This window comes from Folsomia candida, unplaced genomic scaffold, assembly GCF_002217175.1.
Source record: "Folsomia candida strain VU population unplaced genomic scaffold, ASM221717v1 Fcan01_Sc017, whole genome shotgun sequence".
NCBI classification, from domain to species: domain Eukaryota; kingdom Metazoa; phylum Arthropoda; class Collembola; order Entomobryomorpha; family Isotomidae; genus Folsomia; species Folsomia candida.
In genome coordinates this window covers 1-23778 of record NW_019091209.1, presented here as the reverse complement: position 1 = coordinate 23778, position 23778 = coordinate 1, and the positions used below count along the sequence as shown (strand labels likewise).

The 23778-nt window shown below is 38.2% G+C and overlaps 3 protein-coding genes and 2 pseudogenes across 5 annotated transcripts; 3 read left to right on the top strand and 2 right to left on the bottom strand.

Moving 5' to 3' along the window:
* Positions 1 to 14: 14 nt before the first annotated feature.
* LOC110857078 (mannosyl-oligosaccharide glucosidase) lies at positions 15 to 8493 on the top strand. 3 transcript variants are annotated; one of them, XM_022105686.2, is made up of 11 exons: positions 15 to 166; positions 451 to 492; positions 574 to 962; positions 1035 to 1140; positions 1592 to 1749; positions 1823 to 2000; positions 2526 to 2689; positions 2763 to 2949; positions 4599 to 4714; positions 5029 to 5607; positions 7051 to 8493. In XM_022105686.2, the coding sequence occupies exons 3-11, from the start codon at positions 682 to 684 to the stop codon at positions 7907 to 7909; spliced, it is 2628 nt and encodes an 875-aa protein (XP_021961378.1). In that variant the 5' UTR covers positions 15 to 166; positions 451 to 492; positions 574 to 681; the 3' UTR covers positions 7910 to 8493. The 3 variants fall into 3 exon arrangements, with proteins under 3 accessions (XP_021961378.1, XP_021961377.1, XP_035713404.1); XM_022105685.2 differs by lacking the exon at positions 15 to 166 and adding an exon at positions 232 to 367; XM_035857511.1 differs by lacking the exon at positions 15 to 166 and having other exon boundaries at positions 353 to 492.
* On the bottom strand, positions 8303 to 10493 carry LOC110857079 (annotated as a pseudogene).
* A 922-nt stretch (positions 10494 to 11415) lies between these two features.
* On the top strand, positions 11416 to 14856 carry LOC110856686 (beta-centractin-like). The gene is made up of 9 exons (XM_022105188.2): positions 11416 to 12080; positions 12145 to 12209; positions 12281 to 12482; positions 12542 to 12666; positions 13110 to 13253; positions 13761 to 13926; positions 13992 to 14070; positions 14175 to 14280; positions 14720 to 14856. The coding sequence occupies exons 1-8, from the start codon at positions 12045 to 12047 to the stop codon at positions 14195 to 14197; spliced, it is 840 nt and encodes a 279-aa protein (XP_021960880.1). The 5' UTR covers positions 11416 to 12044; the 3' UTR covers positions 14198 to 14280; positions 14720 to 14856.
* LOC110857076 (mannosyl-oligosaccharide glucosidase-like) lies at positions 14529 to 21034 on the top strand. The gene is made up of 9 exons (XM_035857335.1): positions 14529 to 14537; positions 14720 to 14877; positions 14951 to 15128; positions 15653 to 15816; positions 15890 to 16076; positions 17726 to 17841; positions 18156 to 18738; positions 18780 to 18796; positions 20176 to 21034. The coding sequence occupies exons 1-9, from the start codon at positions 14529 to 14531 to the stop codon at positions 21032 to 21034; spliced, it is 2271 nt and encodes a 756-aa protein (XP_035713228.1).
* Positions 21035 to 21330: 296 nt separating this feature from the next.
* On the bottom strand, positions 21331 to 23479 carry LOC110857077 (annotated as a pseudogene).
* Positions 23480 to 23778: the final 299 nt, after the last annotated feature.

Here is a 23778-nt window from a genome sequence, read left to right as displayed (position 1 = left end):
TGACATTTGTTTCGTTCCCGTGATGGTGGGAGGATGATGATAAGTGACTTATCATAGTAGTAACTTTGTCCTTATCTTCGCTGCATTCCGTAGCGGTGGTATTATTGACTAGTTTGTTTGTGCTGCAATTCACCACCACCACCACCGGCTCGACGTTACTTATCTGGTAATAAAACTTGTTAGTTAACGATTATTGACAATAATAACAACATTTAGTAAACCATTAGCAGTGGTTGGTGGTTAATGTTCGGTGGTGATGCTGTGTGATGGTCCACCAATTTACACGTGGATTGGATCTTGACTTGACTTGACAGCATCATCATCGTCAGATTGACACAATATGTCCAGTTTTATAGTTAATTAACTGGTGCGGTGCCAAACTGTTTCGATAAGAAGAATAATTAATAACTGATAAATAACTAATAATTTGTCGGTTCTTAATATCCGCAGGTGTTACAATTTAGTTCAGCTAACTGACTGAAGAAAGAAGTGGTAAATTGTGATTAATTGACTAAACCGACTTGATTAATTATTTGATTGTTGAGTTTAATTGTACATTTATTTAATACGTAGACTGCCGGATGGCTGGATTGGATGCGGAAAAGCTGAGGTGAAATCTGGTCAGGTCAGCCGTTCTGGCTGACAATTCTTCATCAATTGTCTTCAAGGTCAAGGACAGGAATGGCACGGTATCGCGGACAAGTTCAAGGGGGGAAAGGTCACCAGCAAGCGGCAGGAACCGGTCCGGCAGCCAAAAGTACAATGTCCACGGGGGCAAAACGTCAACAGAAACGGAAGCTCTCCGACGCCGAGGAGGATGACTTAACGTCGTCCAACGGGCACAGTGGGAGCGAAGGGAAAACCGGGATACCTTCCGTGAACAGGGTCAACCTGCGGAAACCCGGGTATCGAAATCATCACGGCGGTGCTACCGGACGCCAGAAATCGTTCACGTTTAACAAGTGAGAAGAAACGTGTTTGTTTTGATGGAATGTTTTCAGGTTTTAATGTGATTATGTATTTTTGTTTTGCAGACTACTTTCCACCTGTGGGATAAGCACAATTGTAGCATTTGTAGCGTATTATGGTTATCTTGGATATTTAGAGACTAGAATTTCAACTCCTCTGCAAGTAGATAAGGTATTCGTTCGTTTCAATGTTCGTTTGTTGTTCTTAATTCAAGTGTATCGATAAGTATTAGTTAATTACAAACTGCTATTCAATCCATGACACAACAAAACTAATTCCCTATAATATAATTGCTTAAATAATTAACTAAATAATGAGGCATTTCACGTCAGCCTTCGCAATTACGTAAACTTACGAAACTTACAAACTTTATACGAAACTTATAAACATCTGGAAGGTAATTTTTGCTTATTACGAACTTACAAAAGCTTTCGAAGATAAAAGGTCTGTGTCGCTGAACTTCGTAAACTTACTTGATTACGAGCCTACGAAGGTTGACGTGCATTGTTGATTCAATATTAATAATTAAGTAATTATTAAAGTAAATATTTACGTCTCTACAGAAAGTACTAATTTTGTATCTATACTCTCACTTGATTTTGGTACTCGCTACTTTTCGCAGGTAGTCGTCCGTGCAGGGCTTGATATTCCCGAACGGTTTTGGGGGTCTTATCGACCCGGCGTCTACTTTGGGATGAAGCATCGAAGTCCAAAGTCCTTGCTCACTGGGTTCATGTGGCTCCTCCCTTCTCTAGTCAGGCCAGGAGAACCCAACTTACGGTAATTTCACTTTATCCACAACAATGCAAATTCAATTCCGTTTTATAAACACGTAATTTCCTTCTAATTTTAGGCACTTGTGCGAACAAGGTGACGGCCTAACGAAGTACGGCTGGGTTGAGCATGACGGCGTAAACTTTGGGGTTCAGGAAATCATTGATCATCACATGAAATTGACAACGTCTTTCGTTAAAGCTCATCACGGGAAGAAAGGTGGCGATTGGACGTCACGAATCGAAGTTCAACCTCTGGTAAAAATCAGAAGTTTTTAAATATTGACTAGTTAACGTAGAATTCGATAACTCATTGTCAAAACAAAGTAAATACCTACTTACATATGTATTAAATGGAAATTTTAATGTAGGAATTGACGACTCATCGTCAAAATCAACACATTTTTAATCATTTCCCCGCTCTGGGAACTTATTTTAAAACTCTGGACGACAAATTTGTAGTCAGTGAGTTGATTAATTGAATGGTGCTGAGTTTTTAAGCCAGTTTCGATGAGGTCCAATTTATCTGAAGGCTTCTTAAAGTTGAGGTCTCCTTCAAAAAGTGTCGAAATTTATAGTTTATTTTTTTTTAATTGGGAAAGGTCTGCTCAACAAGTACATCATTCAGAATTTCAAAATACATTGGAGAAATATTAAATATTTGCTGTCTTTAACGATGAATTATCGAGTCCTACGTTAATTAATTAAATGAATTAGTTATATATTTCATTCGTGTATGTATCATTATTCCGATGACGAATTAACCAATCTTCTGTCTATTAGGCGACTACAAATCATCCCCAGTCGACCACGAAGGAGGAAGTCGTGCTCCTCTACTACGTCGCTTTGGAAGCCGGCATGGGTGGGAATCTCGTTCCCGAATATTACGGCGACATTCTCAAATCCGTCGAAGGTTACACGCCCGAGTTGGGAAAGTTCACGATAAAGTAATTCCCACTTTTTAAACAAACATGATAACAACTATGACTTATCTATATTAAATCCTCATTTTTTGTACAGGTTCATCAACAACAATAACGTTTTAAAGTCTTCATTTATCCAAACAAGTCTGGATTCCATGACTGCCGCTTCAAACACCGTGCTCTCGAGCATGGCGACCACCTCGGTTTCCGAAAAGCAGTGGTTGTTCTTCCTCAAAAATAGGAATCAGCCAGACTCGAACCCTCAAAACTTTCTTGTTTATCAGGTGCGTATTTATTAATCAGCAGGGTGGCTGACTGATTGATTGATTAATAGTCATTTATTCACGTTATTCCTTGATCAGTACAATTTAATGACTGGTTTACATCAAGTAACACTAAAAGATATAATGAGTAAAGAATTAACTTAACTACATAACATGACCTTACATTTATCTATTCCGTATTACTGTAATACGGAATACTTTGTCAAGATACAAGATAAACGATAGTATCTTTGTCTTGTATCTTGCTCGCCTGATCAGGGACGTATCTTGTATCTTATATCTTTTAGACAATCGAATAGTATCTTGTGTAAGTATCTTATCTAGATATGCCTGGAAGAAAAGTATCTTAAGATAGTTGACAAGATGCAAGATACTTTTTTCTAAATTATGTCAAATTCAGTCAATTTCTTACTACTGTCAGTCAATTTTACCATGAATTTGTCGTAACCAGAGTTTGGTGAATTTTTACTTTATGTTTTGCTAATTAGTAACAAACCTATACATGCAATGCATACATATGTACATATATTCATATATATAAGTACTCGTACATACATAAACATACATTGCATATTGCATGCTGTGTACCTACGCTTAACTAATGTATAGATAATATAGGGTTTAGTTTGAATAAGCAGAGAATATTGTAAAAATACTATGAACTTCTTAAAAATATACGCATGTTAGGTAGGTAGAGGTCTAGTTTCTCGAAATTTAAAAATCTTTCGAAGTTTAAACATAGGCAACAAAATTTGTTAATTGATAACAGAATGATTTTAAATTTTGCATTAACTAGATTTTCGTTTAAATTATTAAACATTACTAATTGAGCATGAGTACCAGGCTAAAAAAAATAAAGTATCTTATCTAATATAAAAGTATCTTAAGATACATATCTTGTATCCTGTTCTTGACTAATCAATTTTTAAGAAAGTATCTTGTATCTTGAACAAGATGTATCTTATATCTTATCCTAGAAAGTAAGTTCATCTTGTAGCTTGTATCTTACGACCAAAGTATATTGCCCACTCCTGCAGTATTAATCTAACGATTACTTATTGACGTACTTTGTTTTCTGCAAGAACAGAAGTACAGGATGAGGAGAATTATGGTTTAAGGACATTACGGATGTGCAAATGAGAAAAACTTTATTGTTTTATAACCAAGCTCGATTGTGAATCACAATTTGTGATCGTCATCCGGACGGGAAATATTATAAATCATTAATTATTTTTCCCAGAGGCTTGAAAAGTACAAGAAACTTTGCTGAAATTTCAAGATACGTTTTTGTTAAATTGAGGTTTTGCATTGTATGCTCTCCAATTTTAACCAAATTTGTGTCAATTCATTACAAATGCAATTAGTATGAAATTTGCGAAGGACACGATCTCCCAATGGGAACGTTTGTTTTAAAATTATTACTAATAATACAGAAACCTTAAAGTCAGCAAATTTTACACGTTCCAAATCCACTGCGCGTTTCTCCTCTTCGGATGCAAACATCTCTGCCAAACGTGTCCAGGATGATTAGCGACAACTTAATAAACAAACAATACTTTTCGGCCACCCTTGATACTTGTCATGCGAATACATACATACTTATCTAGTCCAGTGAGATAAATGTTAATGTGACCTTTTACTTATTGCAGGTTCACGTCAAGGGTCACTTTAGTATGGACATTGTATACGAGTCTGAAAGCGGGGTCGTCCCTTCCAAGAAACTTTTATCGGGGGACATGTACAGCGAAATGTTGCAATCGTACAGGTAAATTAATACTCAACAGTGTTTCGTTTCTTGCTGGTTTGCTACATTTCTTGCCCTGTCAAGTAATTCAGGGTGCATGAAACTACAAGAAATATGATGCATCTAGCCACGCGCCGTATGAATTATTTACAGCGGTGGGGCGTCGTTTCTTGCGCCGTGCATTTCACGCAGATCAAAATATTTACCTGCAATAAACTACTTTATTACCGTTATTTCTTGCAAGTGGTTATCAGCACGTGAAACACTATAAACATAATTATTACGATTCTTATCAAACTAATAATTTAACCTCGTTTAAATCCTTCTTCTTTCAGGGACCGATTTTCCGACAAGTTCGAGACGACCTTTCACCTGGAGAAGAAAGGCTTTAATAAAACCTCGATTCACTTTGCCAAAGCTGCCCTTAGCAACCTCATCGGAGGGATTGGTTACTTCCACGGCCATTCGAAAGTCCAGTCGCCTTACAACTCTGCCCCTGTGCCGTACTGGACGTCCAGTCTGTACACGGCCGTCCCCTCGAGAAGCTTCTTCCCCCGCGGGTTCCTCTGGGACGAGGGCTTCCATCTCCTCCTCATCAACAAGTGGAACCCTGAAATCTCCATCGACATCATTTCCCACTGGCTCGACATGATGAACACGGAAGGCTGGATCCCCCGAGAACAGATTCTTGGCGACGAGGCCTTGTCCCGAGTCCCGGAGGAGTTTGTCGTCCAACGGAACGACGTCGCCAATCCTCCCACGCTCATCATGGCGGTGTTCGACCTCATCCAACGCCACCGCGAATGGCTCCTGATCAATCATAAGGCCACCTTGCAGCGAATGTGGCCCCGCTTGTCGACCTGGTACCAGTGGCTGAATAAGACCCAGATGGGAGAGACGCCCTTCACTTATCGGTCGGTTAATGAATTGATTAGTTAGATATGTTTATATTTTATCAGGGTGGGCTAAATGCTTTGTTAGTATTTTGTGCTGAGATTATTCCCTGTGTTTGGATTTCCGGGGATGTTGCACCCACAAAAAGATGATAATCTGCGTGAAGAAGGCAACAGTCCGTCGAAAATGCATGTTTTGTGAAGAGATTAAGTCAAGTCAAGTAAACCCAGTGTTGTACAACTACTCAGAAAAGTAGTTGAACTACAACTACTTTGATTCCATGTAGTTGAATTCTAACTACATTTTCAACTACATCTTATTTTAACTAATAACTACCAACTACTTCTTAACTACTTTTTTAACCAAATATTAGAATCATGAAAAAATAATGAAATTATTTACAACAGATTTTTACTTTAGATTCAATCAGGCCATGTAATCTCTAGGGTTCATTCGACAATGTCGATTTGCACTTCAAAATTCCAAGTGCTTCAAACAATTCCCCACTTCTGGGAGATTAATTTAATGTAAATGAGATACCCCTTCCTTCCATGATCCATTTAGAAAGGTAGTTAAAAAGTATTTGAAACGTAGTTAGGGTATTGTTGGTCAACTACACTACACCATCTAAAAAAGTAGTTAAACTACTTTGTATCAATTACTTTGGCAAAGTAGACAGTTGAATCTTAACTACAACTACTTTTTGCAAAATAGTAGTTGTAGTAAGTAGTTAAGTACTAGAGTTAACTAGAAAGTGTAGTTAACTACTACAACACTGATTGTAAACCTTTATTAATATGTCCACAAATATCAGTTAATACAAATTGGTTTCAAATTCATAACATAAATTACGAGGCTACTAAACCAAGTATGATTAACAATTTTGGTTCTTACTTAAACAAAATTCGCAACATTGCTACACAAATTTTGTTACGTGTAAGATTGATTAAAAAAAGCTATGAATTTAGATAATTGTGTTAATTAAAGGTTATAGATAGTTATTTATTAAGTTCGATTAATGTAGCCTCCGCCTTTACAATCATACAGATTCGTTCTGAAATGTAATTAACGTAATTTAAATAATTGATTAATTGATTTATTGTTATAAAGCACTGGGATTATTATCAGTTTAGTATTTCTTAAAACTACATTGAAAGAATGATGTTCCGAATTGTCTTTTGCTGTGAATTAACTTTTCATCCTTGACAAATTACTGTTTTTTTTAATCGTTAAATAGTGTATATATTTTGACCGTGAGAAAAAGTTAGTTCCTTCGCAAAACCCGTATTTTCGTATGACTGCTCCCTTCTCCACATACATTTTCGTCTTTTTGTGGGTGTAACATTCCCGGTAATCCAAACGCTGGGAAGAACTGAGCTCAAAATAGTACACATTTCGACAAAGTATTTAAGCCACCTCTACAATTTTATCATTGTAACTAATCCACTCATCTTCCTTTTTAGCTGGCGAGGTCGAAATGCTTCCACCCTGCGGGAACTCAATCCCAAAACGTTAGCCTCCGGGTTGGACGATTACCCCCGAGCGTCCCACCCCACCGAGGACGAGCGCCACTTGGACCTCCGCTGTTGGATGTCTCTCTGTTCTAAACTGATGGGCGAGCTGGCCGAACTTTTGGACTATGACGCCACCCGGTTTCGCTACACATATGAAAAGCTCACGGATCAAGACCTCCTCGACAAGCTCCACTGGTCACCGAAACTCGGAGCTTATACCGATTATGGAAACCATTCAGATAAAGTCGTACTAAAACAAGCACCCGTCATTCCCCCGAAAAGCGGGCAACGTCCGGTCCAACCTCAAGAAAAGGTTCGGCACGCCGTGCAACCACCGGAACTCGGTTTTGTCAACATGTTCGGCTACGTCAGCTTGTTCCCCTTGATTTTGGGGATTTTGAAACCCGACTCGCCCACCTTCACGGCCACCCTGGACAAGTTGGATAACCCCAAATTGCTCTGGACCCCGTACGGGCTTCGTTCCCTGGCCGCCAATGCGCCCCTGTACAACAAGCGGAACACGGAGCATGACCCGCCCTACTGGCGAGGCCCCGTCTGGATCAACGTCAACTTCCTCACGCTCAAAGCCCTGCATGACTACTCGAAAATGGGCGGAAGTGGGGCCGTCTTGGCGAAGGAGAAGTATCACAAGTTACGGGAGAACGTGGTCAATAACGTGGTCAGTCAGTACCACAAGACGGGCTACGTTTGGGAGCAGTACGACGACGCGACAGGGAAAGGGAAGGGTTGCCGACCCTTCACCGGCTGGTCGTCGCTCGTTGTTCTGATGATGGCGGAAGAATATTGAGGCTAATGATATCTATTCTATGTGTAGCAGGATATGTAAATATATGCATAAAGATAGCCTATGAATATATTTACGCAGATAATTAATAATTATGTAAATATTGTACCACGTACTTAGTTCCTAAATGACCCTCATGTCCAACAGGTTGCCACCACTTTCTTGTTGTCTTTGGCTTGGCTATTTTTTCTACAATGAGGAAATTCACATCAATCTTTGTAAACTTTATCACATTTACAAAGTTGGTGTGAAGATAGCCTCCGCAATACTCTAGCAACAACAATGTATGATTGATTTTGTACCCCAATATGGATAAATATGTAACATAAATATTAACTTATTTTATAGATATTCCAATATTCCTCCTTTTCTTGTAATGTTTGCTGCTTTTTATAATTGTGATAATGTACAGTTTTATTGTTTGTATAAAATGATTAGCTGCTGTAAGAATATATAAGTAACGTATTAAATAGTAGCTTATATTAGCTGATATTTGTTGATAGTTGAATAAAGTTTACAATACAATACAATACAATTTAAAATGATAAATAAAGAGAACTACATGTACAAACAGTTTATAAAACAAAGATCCAAAATCAAAATGTTTTTCGGTGAATAACGCGTTGGCCTTCTTCTTCTTCAAATTCCCTTTTCGAAACCCACATTTTCTTGAGCGTGTCCAACGACGCCAATATCGAGCCACCGATCCAGGTCGAGTACAAGCGTTATTGGGGAGCAGAAATCAGTGTATAAATTACGTACTTTATGTACTAATTGTCGAAAGTGAATATTTGTTAATTAGCAATTACTTTAAATAACGTCTAGCCACCGGATAGCACAATGTTTTGAAAGAGAATTTTCCTCAAATCCGGGTCCGACTTTTGTATGGAAAACAGCAAAACTTCATGCATAGCTTCACACTCTTCTCTTATCAAACCTGGTCGAAAAAGGACTTCCGGAGCTAGGAAGCGAGCTTGGCCAATCTGTCGACAAAATAGACATTCATTCCAATTCCTTATTACTGAAGTTATAACAAAATTGTCCTCACATCAAGCTGAGTACCGTCTGACAACCTGTAAATTCGCTTATCCGCATCCGGGTCAAAGTCCTTGGATGGATTCACAGATAAGTAACACTCTCGCTCCTTAATCGTTCTCACAATTTCGAACTCTGACGACGTCCTAAAATTGATTCCTTCCTTTCGTAGAAGAAACCTGTGCAGGAAAATATATGAACAAAATATAAGTTATCCGATATAGCAATTCTGTATGAATATTGAAGGCATGCATAAGTATACTTTTTCAATTTACATATCTTCAAACTCTGGTTTAAATGATCAAAATCAATTAAAATATATCGAAACCTTGTCAATCATTCTTACTATTTCATACTCTGACGATGTTCTATTCTATGTATTCCTTCCTTACGTAGAATAGTAGCAAAGTTAATGAATAAAATGTATCAAAACCTTATCAATACGAGATAAACCAACCTTAGATATCTCGTCACATCTCGCCCAACTAAATCCACCCTCGTGATGCTGTGTGGCAGGGCGAAACCTTCGTAATAGGTCACCCCATCTCCGGCGACTAATGCAACATCCGTCGTTCTCTCATTTGCTTATCTTATCTACCAAGAATAATAACTTCATTAGTTGCAGGCTGCAACTTGCAGCACATTCTCTACTTAATCACCAATTTTTACTTACAATTTAAGAACTGCCTGCATCGACAAAAATAAGGCTGGAGCGTTCAGCGTTTCGAAAAATATCTCGGCCGACTTTTCCCTGTTCCTGCGCGGATTGAGGGGCGCTTCCGTAAGGGGAACGGGCTGCAGAGAACAAATATTTCAAAATTATGACCGACTTATGTTCCTTTCTTGTTCTTTTTACCTCTTCAGCAAATGTTTGCAGCTGATCTTTGCTGTACACGTATTGCCAAATTCTCTCCATGTCGTTCCAATTTGTGACGATGCCATGTTCCATCGGGTACTTGATGGCCAACAGGCCCCTGTGCTCTTCCGCCTTGGGACCGATGAGAAGGTCACCCTCGAAAGCTCCGGCCATCACTCGAACGTGCTTTGGACGGCCCACACTGCTCAAAAAATGCTCAAACCTTCACAAACTGCTTATCAACTTCGTTATCTCGTATTTTTAACCACTCACTAATTAGGAAACCGACATTTAGGAACAGAATCTCCAGCAAATCCGGCCTTGATAATACCGTAACCCTGAACCAGACAAATGTCCCATTAACGACCAATTATGCGTTATACAAAATAATTGCTTTCTCACGTTATCAATTACTACAGGCTGATTAACCAACTCCATTTCGTTTTACTTATCGTTTATCAATAAATTCAATTTTTAACAAACTTATCTCGCATTTTATGTACTTTTGTGTGTGCTTTGACTTGAGTCATTCATTTCCAAGCTGGCGCATTATATCTCTTATAGTATGTACGAATCCACTTTGTTCGAAAACGCTATGCTTTCATGCGTTAACTAAACTCCATGATATTTTACTTTTAAGTTCTCAGTGAAATAAATAAAATTAATAATTATAAATAGGCAAATAAATAGTACAATAATTTTCACTAATCGCGCAATTTTGATACATTATTTTTCTCGCTTATAAATTTTATTAGCCATGTACCAGACACGGTATGATTAACACAATATGTTGACATAAGGATGGAAATTGACGACTTACAACTTACGAAGAACATTAATGGATTTGAAAATTCTAATAATTTATAATAACACATATTTTAACAGCAAAATTACTTGAATGCAGGACGTTTCTTCTCCTTCTTCTCCTTCGCTTCTTTGCCTTTGACCGGCTGCTAAAAAAATAATTAATTTAATGAAGGAAGCATAAAATCGAGATAATTAAACCTATTTAATTGACGACTTACTTTTTTTTAGCGCTGGAGCTCGCTGTAGCCTTCAAGTAAGACGGCAGTTCCGTCACAACAAATGTTGCCTGTGGACGAAACATTAGTATTTAATTTGCATGTTAAAATGCAACTGAATTTTTATACAACATTCACTCACATTGGCCATTTCTTCCGTGACTCGGGGAGGCAACGACCTTCGCCTGGTTTTCTTAATTGGTATTGGTGCTTCGTGACACTTTCCTCCAATGGATGAGGCTCTCTTGCCAGGTCTTTTCTTCACCAGCAGACTAAAAACGCAGAAAAAATTTAGTCACTTAATTTACTTTAAGGAAGGAATAATACTATGCCTACAAATGTTCTGCCGTTAACTCCAGGTTGGCGATAAGACGAGTTTGATAAACATCTGGTTCATCCTGATCCTCTTTCGGCCCCTTTTTTTCCCATCAGGTTTCTTCTCCTCCAGCTGGAAAATAAAAAATAAAATGGTCATAATTTTGATTTCTAAACCCTCCTCACGGAAGTGCCCCTCAATCCGGGCAGGAAAAGGCAGAAGTCTGCGGAAATATTTTAGAAACGCTGAACTCTATAGCCTTATTTTTACCTTCACTTTCTCAGATGGTGCTGGGGGTGGGTTTCGTGAGGACTGCGCGACGGGTTCTTGAGGCGGCGTCTCCGGGGGGGATTCACCTCCTACAATCGTCTCTAAAATGGGAACAAACGACTTCCTCTGAGCCATTTTTTCACTATTTTTGAAAATATTGAGAGTAATAGTCGATACGTAGTATTCAGTGGAAGGAGGAAGCGCGACTGAGCCGAAATTGGAAAGCGTCGGCCGAGGAAAGCTCGCCTCTGCAATGTTGAAGAGGTCATGTAGAAGAAAACTCAGTTTCTCCAACTTATTTTCTTGACCTCCCGTAAGAGTTGGCATGGTGGTGGTGGAGGTGGAGGAGAATGTGTCTAGACTCCATCCTCACCACTGTCTCGTTTTTATTTTCAACTGACCTGAAGCCAGCCACTCAAAATTTCCAAAAAGTTGGACAATTTTCCATGACCAAAATGCATGAAAGCTAAGCGTTTTCGAACAAAGTGCATTCGTACTATGAGAGATTTAATGCGGCAGCTTGGAAATGTATGAGTCAAGTCACAGCACACAGAAAAGTTGTTCGTTGTGACAAGTACGTAAAATGCGAGAAAAGTTGGTTAAAAATTGAATTTATTGATAAACGATAAGTAAAACGAAATGGAGTTGGTAAATCAGCCTGTAGTGATTGATAATGTGAGAAAGAAATCAATTTGCAAAAGGTTTAATTGGTCGTTAATGCGAGATTTGTCTGGTTCAGGGTTCCGGTATTATCAAGGCCGGATTTGCTGGAGATTCCGTTCCTAAATGTCGGTTTCCTAATTAGTGAGTGGTTAAAAATACGAGATAACGAAGTTGATAAGCAGTTTGTGAAGGTTTGAGCATTTTTTGAGCAGTGTGGGCCGTCCAAAGCACGTTCGAGTGATGGCCGGAGCTTTGGAGGGTGACCTTTTCATCGGTCCCAAGGCGGAAGAGCACAGGGGCCTGTTGGCCATCAAGTACCCGATGGAACACGGCATCGTCACGGATTGGAACGATATGGAGAGAATTTGGCAATATGTGTACAGCAAAGATCAGCTGCAAACATTTGCTGAAGAGGTAAAAAGAACAAGAAAAGGAACATAAATGGGTCATAATTGTGAATTATTTGTTCCCAGCACCCCGTTCTCCTCACGGAAGCGCCCCTCAATCCGCGCAGGAACAGGGAGAAGTCGGCCGAGATCTTTTTTGAAACGCTGAACGCTCCTGCCTTATTTTTGTCGATGCAGGCAGTTCTAAGCTTGTAAGAATAAGTGTTAACTTAATTCTTGAAGAATTGATAATCGAGGTCTCGCAACATATGGTCACAGATTTTGAGGAATAATCGATCATAAGTTTAATTAATGTGAACTTTGCAAAAGACAATGGGCACGGTTACCAGCGGTATTTGCATCGAAAGAGGAGAAACTGCGCCCTAAAGTTGATAAGTTTTACACCTTTCAACTTTACTGGTCGTTTCCTCCTCTTTGGATGCAAATATCTCTGCCAAAAGTGTCTATTGGTAGATGGTGTAGTTTGCAAATTTCGTATTAATCAAATTTGCGATTGATTCACACTGTTTTGCTAAAAATCAGAGAGCATACGATCTTCATTTTGAGTGATAATTATTTTATTAATCATTTAATTTAACTATCATTTAACCATTTGATTTCGTCCCATAATTAATAATATAATTGTTCTTTGTAGATATGCAACTGGGAGGACGACGGGCGTGGTGCTGGACGCCGGAGATGGTGTGACCCATGCAGTGCCTATTTACGAAGGTTTCGCCCTGCCACACAGCATCATGAGGGTGGATTTAGCTGGGCGAGATGTGACGAGATATCTGAGGTTGGTTTATCTCGTATTGATAAGGTTTTGATATATTCTATTCATTAATATTGCTACTATTCTACGTAATGAACGAACAAGTCTTAGAATTTTGTGAGAGTTTGAATAGTAAGAATGATTAACAAGGTTTTGATATAGTTATATTGATTTTGATCATTTCAACCAGAGTTTGAAGATATGTTCATTGAAAAAGTATACTTATGTAATGCAGGCCTCCAATATTCCTACAGAATTGCTATCAGATCTCGTATTGATAAGGTTTTGATATATTCTATTCATTAATATTGCTACCATTCTACGTAAGGAAGGAATACGTAGAACAACGTGAGAGTTTGAAACAGTAAGAATGGTTGACTAGGTTTTGATTTAGTTTTATTGATTTTGATCATTTCAACCAGAGTTTGAAGATATGTTAATTGAAAAAGTATACTTATGCAGGCCTTCAATATTCATACAGAATTGCTGTATCAGATAACTTATATTTTGTTCATATATTTTGCTGTACAGGTTTCTTCTACGCAAGGAAGGAATCAATTTTAGGACATCGTCAGAGTTTGAAATAGTACGGACGATTAAGGAGCGAGAGTGTTACCTATCTGCGAATCCATCCAAGGACTCTGACCCGGATGCGGATAAGCGAATTTACAAGCTACCAGACGGTAGTCAGCTTGATGTAAGGACAATATTGTTATATATTCAGTAATAAAGAACAACAATGAATTACTATTTTGTCGACAGATTGTCCCGGGTATCGAAACGGCGGTGGCGACACGGCGGTGCTACTACATAAACGCCAGAAATCGTTCACGTTTAACAAGTGAGAAAGATATGTATTTGCTTTGATGGAATGTTTTCAGGTTTTAATATGATTATGTATGTTTGTAATGTCGTCATGTATTAATTAAAATGTTTGTTTTACAGACTACTTTCCACCTGCGGGATAAGCACAATTGTAGCATTTGTAGCGTATTAAGGTTATCTTGGATATTTAGAGACGAGAATTTCAACTCCTCTGCAAGTAGATAAGGTATTCTATTTGTTTGTCTGTTTGTTGTTCTTTGTTCAAGTGTGTCGATAAGTATTAGTTAGTTAATTACAAACTGGTATTCAATCCATGGCCAAACAAAGTTAATTATTTGTATTCTAATCACTTAAATAATTAGCTAACTAATGAAGCATTTCACGTCAGTCTTCGTAATTTCGTAAACTAACGAAACATAGGAACATCGCGTAGATAATTTTGACTTATTACAAAAACTTACAAAGATAAAAGCCATGTTACTGGTTCGTAAGTTGATCTTCGTAAACTTACGTGGTCACGAAATTACGAAGGTTGACGTAAAGTGTCTTATTATTAATAAGTTAAGTAATCTGTCTAATTTTAAGTAAATATTTACGTCTCTACAGAAAGTACTAATTTTGTATCTATACTCTCACTTGATTTTGGTACTCGCTACTTTTCGCAGGTAGTCGTCCGTGCAGGGCTTGATATTCCCGAACGGTTTTGGGGGTCTTATCGACCCGGCGTCTACTTTGGGATGAAGCATCGAAGTCCAAAGTCCTTGCTCACTGGGTTCATGTGGCTCCTCCCTTCTCTAGTCAGGCCAGGAGAACCCAACTTACGGTAATTTCACTTTATCCACAACAATGCAAATTCAATTCCGTTTTATAAACACGTAATTTCCTTCTAATTTTAGGCACTTGTGCGAACAAGGTGACGGCCTAACGAAGTACGGCTGGGTTGAGCATGACGGCGTAAACTTTGGGGTTCAGGAAATCATTGATCATCACATGAAATTGACAACGTCTTTCGTTAAAGCTCATCACGGGAAGAAAGGTGGCGATTGGACGTCACGAATCGAAGTTCAACCTCTGGTAAAAATCAGAAGTTTTTAAATATTGACTAGTTAACGTAGAATTCGATAACTCATTGTCAAAACAAAGTAAATACCTACTTACATATGTATTAAATGGAAATTTTAATGTAGGAATTGACGACTCATCGTCAAAATCAACACATTTTTAATCATTTCCCCGCTCTGGGAACTTATTTTAAAACTCTGGACGACAAATTTGTAGTCAGTGAGTTGATTAATTGAATGGTGCTGAGTTTTTAAGCCAGTTTCGATGAGGTCCAATTTATCTGAAGGCTTCTTAAAGTTGAGGTCTCCTTCAAAAAGTGTCGAAATTTATAGTTTATTTTTTTTAATTGGGAAAGGTCTGCTCAACAAGTACATCATTCAGAATTTCAAAATACATTGGAGAAATATTAAATATTTGCTGTCTTTAACGATGAATTATCGAGTCCTACGTTAATTAATTAAATGAATTAGTTATATATTTCATTCGTGTATGTATCATTATTCCGATGACGAATTAACCAATCTTCTGTCTATTAGGCGACTACAAATCATCCCCAGTCGACCACGAAGGAGGAAGTCGTGCTCCTCTACTACGTCGCTTTGGAAGCCGGCATGGGTGGGAATCTCGTTCCCGAATATTACGGCGACATTCTCAAATCCGTCGAAGGTTACACGCCCGAGTTGGGAAAGTTCACGATAAAGTAATTCCCACTTTTTAAACAAACATGATAACAACTATGACTTATCTATATTAAATCCTCATTTTTTGTACAGGTTCATCAACAACAATAACGTTTTAAAGTCTTCATTTATCCAAACAAGTCTGGATTCCATGACTGCCGCTTCAAACACCGTGCTCTCGAGCATGGCGACCACCTCGGTTTCCGAAAAGCAGTGGTTGTTCTTCCTCAAAAATAGGAATCAGCCAGACTCGAACCCTCAAAACTTTCTTGTTTATCAGGTGCGTATTTATTAATCAGCAGGGTGGCTGACTGATTGATTGATTAATAGTCATTTATTCACGTTATTCCTTGATCAGTACAATTTAATGACTGGTTTACATCAAGTAACACTAAAAGATATAATGAGTAAAGAATTAACTTAACTACATAACATGACCTTACATTTATCTATTCCGTATTACTGTAATACGGAATACTTTGTCAAGATACAAGATAAACGATAGTATCTTTGTCTTGTATCTTGCTCGCCTGATCAGGGACGTATCTTGTATCTTATATCTTTTAGACAATCGAATAGTATCTTGTGTAAGTATCTTATCTAGATATGCCTGGAAGAAAAGTATCTTAAGATAGTTGACAAGATGCAAGATACTTTTTTCTAAATTATGTCAAATTCAGTCAATTTCTTACTACTGTCAGTCAATTTTACCATGAATTTGTCGTAACCAGAGTTTGGTGAATTTTTACTTTATGTTTTGCTAATTAGTAACAAACCTATACATGCAATGCATACATATGTACATATATTCATATATATAAGTACTCGTACATACATAAACATACATTGCATATTGCATGCTGTGTACCTACGCTTAACTAATGTATAGATAATATAGGGTTTAGTTTGAATAAGCAGAGAATATTGTAAAAATACTATGAACTTCTTAAAAATATACGCATGTTAGGTAGGTAGAGGTCTAGTTTCTCGAAATTTAAAAATCTTTCGAAGTTTAAACATAGGCAACAAAATTTGTTAATTGATAACAGAATGATTTTAAATTTTGCATTAACTAGATTTTCGTTTAAATTATTAAACATTACTAATTGAGCATGAGTACCAGGCTAAAAAAAATAAAGTATCTTATCTAATATAAAAGTATCTTAAGATACATATCTTGTATCCTGTTCTTGACTAATCAATTTTTAAGAAAGTATCTTGTATCTTGAACAAGATGTATCTTATATCTTATCCTAGAAAGTAAGTTCATCTTGTAGCTTGTATCTTACGACCAAAGTATATTGCCCACTCCTGCAGTATTAATCTAACGATTACTTATTGACGTACTTTGTTTTCTGCAAGAACAGAAGTACAGGATGAGGAGAATTATGGTTTAAGGACATTACGGATGTGCAAATGAGAAAAACTTTATTGTTTTATAACCAAGCTCGATTGTGAATCACAATTTGTGATCGTCATCCGGACGGGAAATATTATAAATCATTAATTATTTTTCCCAGAGGCTTGAAAAGTACAAGAAACTTTGCTGAAATTTCAAGATACGTTTTTGTTAAATTGAGGTTTTGCATTGTATGCTCTCCAATTTTAACCAAATTTGTGTCAATTCATTACAAATGCAATTAGTATGAAATTTGCGAAGGACACGATCTCCCAATGGGAACGTTTGTTTTAAAATTATTACTAATAATACAGAAACCTTAAAGTCAGCAAATTTTACACGTTCCAAATCCACTGCGCGTTTCTCCTCTTCGGATGCAAACATCTCTGCCAAACGTGTCCAGGATGATTAGCGACAACTTAATAAACAAACAATACTTTTCGGCCACCCTTGATACTTGTCATGCGAATACATACATACTTATCTAGTCCAGTGAGATAAATGTTAATGTGACCTTTTACTTATTGCAGGTTCACGTCAAGGGTCACTTTAGTATGGACATTGTATACGAGTCTGAAAGCGGGGTCGTCCCTTCCAAGAAACTTTTATCGGGGGACATGTACAGCGAAATGTTGCAATCGTACAGGTAAATTAATACTCAACAGTGTTTCGTTTCTTGCTGGTTTGCTACATTTCTTGCCCTGTCAAGTAATTCAGGGTGCATGAAACTACAAGAAATATGATGCATCTAGCCACGCGCCGTATGAATTATTTACAGCGGTGGGGCGTCGTTTCTTGCGCCGTGCATTTCACGCAGATCAAAATATTTACCTGCAATAAACTACTTTATTACCGTTATTTCTTGCAAGTGGTTATCAGCACGTGAAACACTATAAACATAATTATTACGATTCTTATCAAACTAATAATTTAACCTCGTTTAAATCCTTCTTCTTTCAGGGACCGATTTTCCGACAAGTTCGAGACGACCTTTCACCTGGAGAAGAAAGGCTTTAATAAAACCTCGATTCACTTTGCCAAAGCTGCCCTTAGCAACCTCATCGGAGGGATTGGTTACTTCCACGGCCATTCGAAAGTCCAGTCGCCTTACAACTCTGCCCCTGTGCCGTACTGGACGTCCAGTCTGTACACGGCCGTCCCCTCGAGAAGCTTCTTCCCCCGCGGGTTCCTCTGGGACGAGGGCTTCCATCTCCTCCTCATCAACAAGTGGAACCCTGAAATCTCCATCGACATCATTTCCCACTGGCTCGACATGATGAACACGGAAGGCTGGATCCCCCGAGAACAGATTCTTGGCGACGAGGCCTTGTCCCGAGTCCCGGAGGAGTTTGTCGTCCAACGGAACGACGTCGCCAATCCTCCCACGCTCATCATGGCGGTGTTCGACCTCATCCAACGCCACCGCGAATGGCTCCTGATCAATCATAAGGCCACCTTGCAGCGAATGTGGCCCCGCTTGTCGACCTGGTACCAGTGGCTGAATAAGACCCAGATGGGAGAGACGCCCTTCACTTATCGGTCGGTTAATGAATTGATTAGTTAGATATGTTTATATTTTATCAGGGTGGGCTAAATGCTTTGTTAGTATTTTGTGCTGAGATTATTCCCTGTGTTTGGATTTCCGGGGATGTTGCACCCACAAAAAGATGATAATCTGCGTGAAGAAGGCAACAGTCCGTCGAAAATGCATGTTTTGTGAAGAGATTAAGTCAAGTCAAGTAAACCCAGTGTTGTACAACTACTCAGAAAAGTAGTTGAACTACAACTACTTTGATTCCATGTAGTTGAATTCTAACTACATTTTCAACTACATCTTATTTTAACTAATAACTACCAACTACTTCTTAACTACTTTTTTAACCAAATATTAGAATCATGAAAAAATAATGAAATTATTTACAACAGATTTTTACTTTAGATTCAATCAGGCCATGTAATCTCTAGGGTTCATTCGACAATGTCGATTTGCACTTCAAAATTCCAAGTGCTTCAAACAATTCCCCACTTCTGGGAGATTAATTTAATGTAAATGAGATACCCCTTCCTTCCATGATCCATTTAGAAAGGTAGTTAAAAAGTATTTGAAACGTAGTTAGGGTATTGTTGGTCAACTACACTACACCATCTAAAAAAGTAGTTAAACTACTTTGTATCAATTACTTTGGCAAAGTAGACAGTTGAATCTTAACTACAACTACTTTTTGCAAAATAGTAGTTGTAGTAAGTAGTTAAGTACTAGAGTTAACTAGAAAGTGTAGTTAACTACTACAACACTGATTGTAAACCTTTATTAATATGTCCACAAATATCAGTTAATACAAATTGGTTTCAAATTCATAACATAAATTACGAGGCTACTAAACCAAGTATGATTAACAATTTTGGTTCTTACTTAAACAAAATTCGCAACATTGCTACACAATTTTGTTACGTGTAAGATTGATTAAAAAAAGCTATGAATTTAGATAATTGTGTTAATTAAAGGTTATAGATAGTTATTTATTAAGTTCGATTAATGTAGCCTCCGCCTTTACAATCATACAGATTCGTTCTGAAATGTAATTAACGTAATTTAAATAATTGATTAATTGATTTATTGTTATAAAGCACTGGGATTATTATCAGTTTAGTATTTCTTAAAACTACATTGAAAGAATGATGTTCCGAATTGTCTTTTGCTGTGAATTAACTTTTCATCCTTGACAAATTACTGTTTTTTTAATCGTTAAATAGTGTATATATTTTGACCGTGAGAAAAAGTTAGTTCCTTCGCAAAACCCGTATTTTCGTATGACTGCTCCCTTCTCCACATACATTTTCGTCTTTTTGTGGGTGTAACATTCCCGGTAATCCAAACGCTGGGAAGAACTGAGCTCAAAATAGTACACATTTCGACAAAGTATTTAAGCCACCTCTACAATTTTATCATTGTAACTAATCCACTCATCTTCCTTTTTAGCTGGCGAGGTCGAAATGCTTCCACCCTGCGGGAACTCAATCCCAAAACGTTAGCCTCCGGGTTGGACGATTACCCCCGAGCGTCCCACCCCACCGAGGACGAGCGCCACTTGGACCTCCGCTGTTGGATGTCTCTCTGTTCTAAACTGATGGGCGAGCTGGCCGAACTTTTGGACTATGACGCCACCCGGTTTCGCTACACATATGAAAAGCTCACGGATCAAGACCTCCTCGACAAGCTCCACTGGTCACCGAAACTCGGAGCTTATACCGATTATGGAAACCATTCAGATAAAGTCGTACTAAAACAAGCACCCGTCATTCCCCCGAAAAGCGGGCAACGTCCGGTCCAACCTCAAGAAAAGGTTCGGCACGCCGTGCAACCACCGGAACTCGGTTTTGTCAACATGTTCGGCTACGTCAGCTTGTTCCCCTTGATTTTGGGGATTTTGAAACCCGACTCGCCCACCTTCACGGCCACCCTGGACAAGTTGGATAACCCCAAATTGCTCTGGACCCCGTACGGGCTTCGTTCCCTGGCCGCCAATGCGCCCCTGTACAACAAGCGGAACACGGAGCATGACCCGCCCTACTGGCGAGGCCCCGTCTGGATCAACGTCAACTTCCTCACGCTCAAAGCCCTGCATGACTACTCGAAAATGGGCGGAAGTGGGGCCGTCTTGGCGAAGGAGAAGTATCACAAGTTACGGGAGAACGTGGTCAATAACGTGGTCAGTCAGTACCACAAGACGGGCTACGTTTGGGAGCAGTACGACGACGCGACAGGGAAAGGGAAGGGTTGCCGACCCTTCACCGGCTGGTCGTCGCTCGTTGTTCTGATGATGGCGGAAGAATATTGAGGCTAATGATATCTATTCTATGTGTAGCAGGATATGTAAATATATGCATAAAGATAGCCTATGAATATATTTACGCAGATAATTAATAATTATGTAAATATTGTACCACGTACTTAGTTCCTAAATGACCCTCATGTCCAACAGGTTGCCACCACTTTCTTGTTGTCTTTGGCTTGGCTATTTTTTCTACAATGAGGAAATTCACATCAATCTTTGTAAACTTTATCACATTTACAAAGTTGGTGTGAAGATAGCCTCCGCAATACTCTAGCAACAACAATGTATGATTGATTTTGTACCCCAATATGGATAAATATGTAACATAAATATTAACTTATTTTATAGATATTCCAATATTCCTCCTTTTCTTGTAATGTTTGCTGCTTTTTATAATTGTGATAATGTACAGTTTTATTGTTTGTATAAAATGATTAGCTGCTGTAAGAATATATAAGTAACGTATTAAATAGTAGCTTATATTAGCTGATATTTGTTGATAGTTGAATAAAGTTTACAATACAATACAATACAATTTAAAATGATAAATAAAGAGAACTACATGTACAAACAGTTTATAAAACAAAGATCCAAAATCAAAATGTTTTTCGGTGAATAACGCGTTGGCCTTCTTCTTCTTCAAATTCCCTTTTCGAAACCCACATTTTCTTGAGCGTGTCCAACGACGCCAATATCGAGCCACCGATCCAGGTCGAGTACAAGCGTTATTGGGGAGCAGAAATCAGTGTATAAATTACGTACTTTATGTACTAATTGTCGAAAGTGAATATTTGTTAATTAGCAATTACTTTAAATAACGTCTAGCCACCGGATAGCACAATGTTTTGAAAGAGAATTTTCCTCAAATCCGGGTCCGACTTTTGTATGGAAAACAGCAAAACTTCATGCATAGCTTCACACTCTTCTCTTATCAAACCTGGTCGAAAAAGGACTTCCGGAGCTAGGAAGCGAGCTTGGCCAATCTGTCGACAAAATAGACATTCATTCCAATTCCTTATTACTGAAGTTATAACAAAATTGTCCTCACATCAAGCTGAGTACCGTCTGACAACCTGTAAATTCGCTTATCCGCATCCGGGTCAAAGTCCTTGGATGGATTCACAGATAAGTAACACTCTCGCTCCTTAATCGTTCTCACAATTTCGAACTCTGACGACGTCCTAAAATTGATTCCTTCCTTTCGTAGAAGAAACCTGTGCAGGAAAATATATGAACAAAATATAAGTTATCCGATATAGCAATTCTGTATGAATATTGAAGGCATGCATAAGTATACTTTTTCAATTTACATATCTTCAAACTCTGGTTTAAATGATCAAAATCAATTAAAATATATCGAAACCTTGTCAATCATTCTTACTATTTCATACTCTGACGATGTTCTATTCTATGTATTCCTTCCTTACGTAGAATAGTAGCAAAGTTAATGAATAAAATGTATCAAAACCTTATCAATACGAGATAAACCAACCTTAGATATCTCGTCACATCTCGCCCAACTAAATCCACCCTCGTGATGCTGTGTGGCAGGGCGAAACCTTCGTAATAGGTCACCCCATCTCCGGCGACTAATGCAACATCCGTCGTTCTCTCATTTGCTTATCTTATCTACCAAGAATAATAACTTCATTAGTTGCAGGCTGCAACTTGCAGCACATTCTCTACTTAATCACCAATTTTTACTTACAATTTAAGAACTGCCTGCATCGACAAAAATAAGGCTGGAGCGTTCAGCGTTTCGAAAAATATCTCGGCCGACTTTTCCCTGTTCCTGCGCGGATTGAGGGGCGCTTCCGTAAGGGGAACGGGCTGCAGAGAACAAATATTTCAAAATTATGACCGACTTATGTTCCTTTCTTGTTCTTTTTACCTCTTCAGCAAATGTTTGCAGCTGATCTTTGCTGTACACGTATTGCCAAATTCTCTCCATGTCGTTCCAATTTGTGACGATGCCATGTTCCATCGGGTACTTGATGGCCAACAGGCCCCTGTGCTCTTCCGCCTTGGGACCGATGAGAAGGTCACCCTCGAAAGCTCCGGCCATCACTCGAACGTGCTTTGGACGGCCCACACTGCTCAAAAAATGCTCAAACCTTCACAAACTGCTTATCAACTTCGTTATCTCGTATTTTTAACCACTCACTAATTAGGAAACCGACATTTAGGAACAGAATCTCCAGCAAATCCGGCCTTGATAATACCGTAACCCTGAACCAGACAAATGTCCCATTAACGACCAATTATGCGTTATACAAAATAATTGCTTTCTCACGTTATCAATTACTACAGGCTGATTAACCAACTCCATTTCGTTTTACTTATCGTTTATCAATAAATTCAATTTTTAACAAACTTATCTCGCATTTTATGTACTTTTGTGTGTGCTTTGACTTGAGTCATTCATTTCCAAGCTGGCGCATTATATCTCTTATAGTATTACGAATCCACTTTGTTCGAAAACGCTATGCTTTCATGCGTTAACTAAACTCCATGATATTTTACTTTTAAGTTCTCAGTGAAATAAATAAAATTAATAATTATAAATAGGCAAATAAATAGTACAATAATTTTCACTAATCGCGCAATTTTGATACATTATTTTTCTCGCTTATAAATTTTATTAGCCATGTACCAGACACGGTATGATTAACACAATATGTTGACATAAGGATGGAAATTGACGACTTACAACTTACGAAGAACATTAATGGATTTGAAATTCTAAT

Excerpts from the sequence above, each read along its gene's own strand:
- LOC110857078 (XM_022105686.2), top strand. The coding sequence starts at position 682 with ATGGCACGGTATCGCGGACAAGTTCAAGGGGGGAAAGGTCACCAGCAA. Across the intron at positions 963-1,034 it reads AAATCGTTCACGTTTAACAA|ACTACTTTCCACCTGTGGGA; the intron begins GTGAGAAGAAAC and ends TTTGTTTTGCAG. Across the intron at positions 1,750-1,822 it reads CCAGGAGAACCCAACTTACG|GCACTTGTGCGAACAAGGTG; the intron begins GTAATTTCACTT and ends TTCTAATTTTAG.
- LOC110856686 (XM_022105188.2), top strand. The coding sequence starts at position 12,045 with ATGGAGTTGGTAAATCAGCCTGTAGTGATTGATAAT. Across the intron at positions 12,081-12,144 it reads AGCCTGTAGTGATTGATAAT|GGTTCCGGTATTATCAAGGC; the intron begins GTGAGAAAGAAA and ends TGTCTGGTTCAG. Across the intron at positions 13,254-13,760 it reads GATGTGACGAGATATCTGAG|GTTTCTTCTACGCAAGGAAG; the intron begins GTTGGTTTATCT and ends TTTGCTGTACAG.
- LOC110857076 (XM_035857335.1), top strand. Across the intron at positions 15,129-15,652 it reads GAATCGAAGTTCAACCTCTG|GCGACTACAAATCATCCCCA; the intron begins GTAAAAATCAGA and ends TCTGTCTATTAG. Across the intron at positions 17,842-18,155 it reads GAAATGTTGCAATCGTACAG|GGACCGATTTTCCGACAAGT; the intron begins GTAAATTAATAC and ends TTCTTCTTTCAG.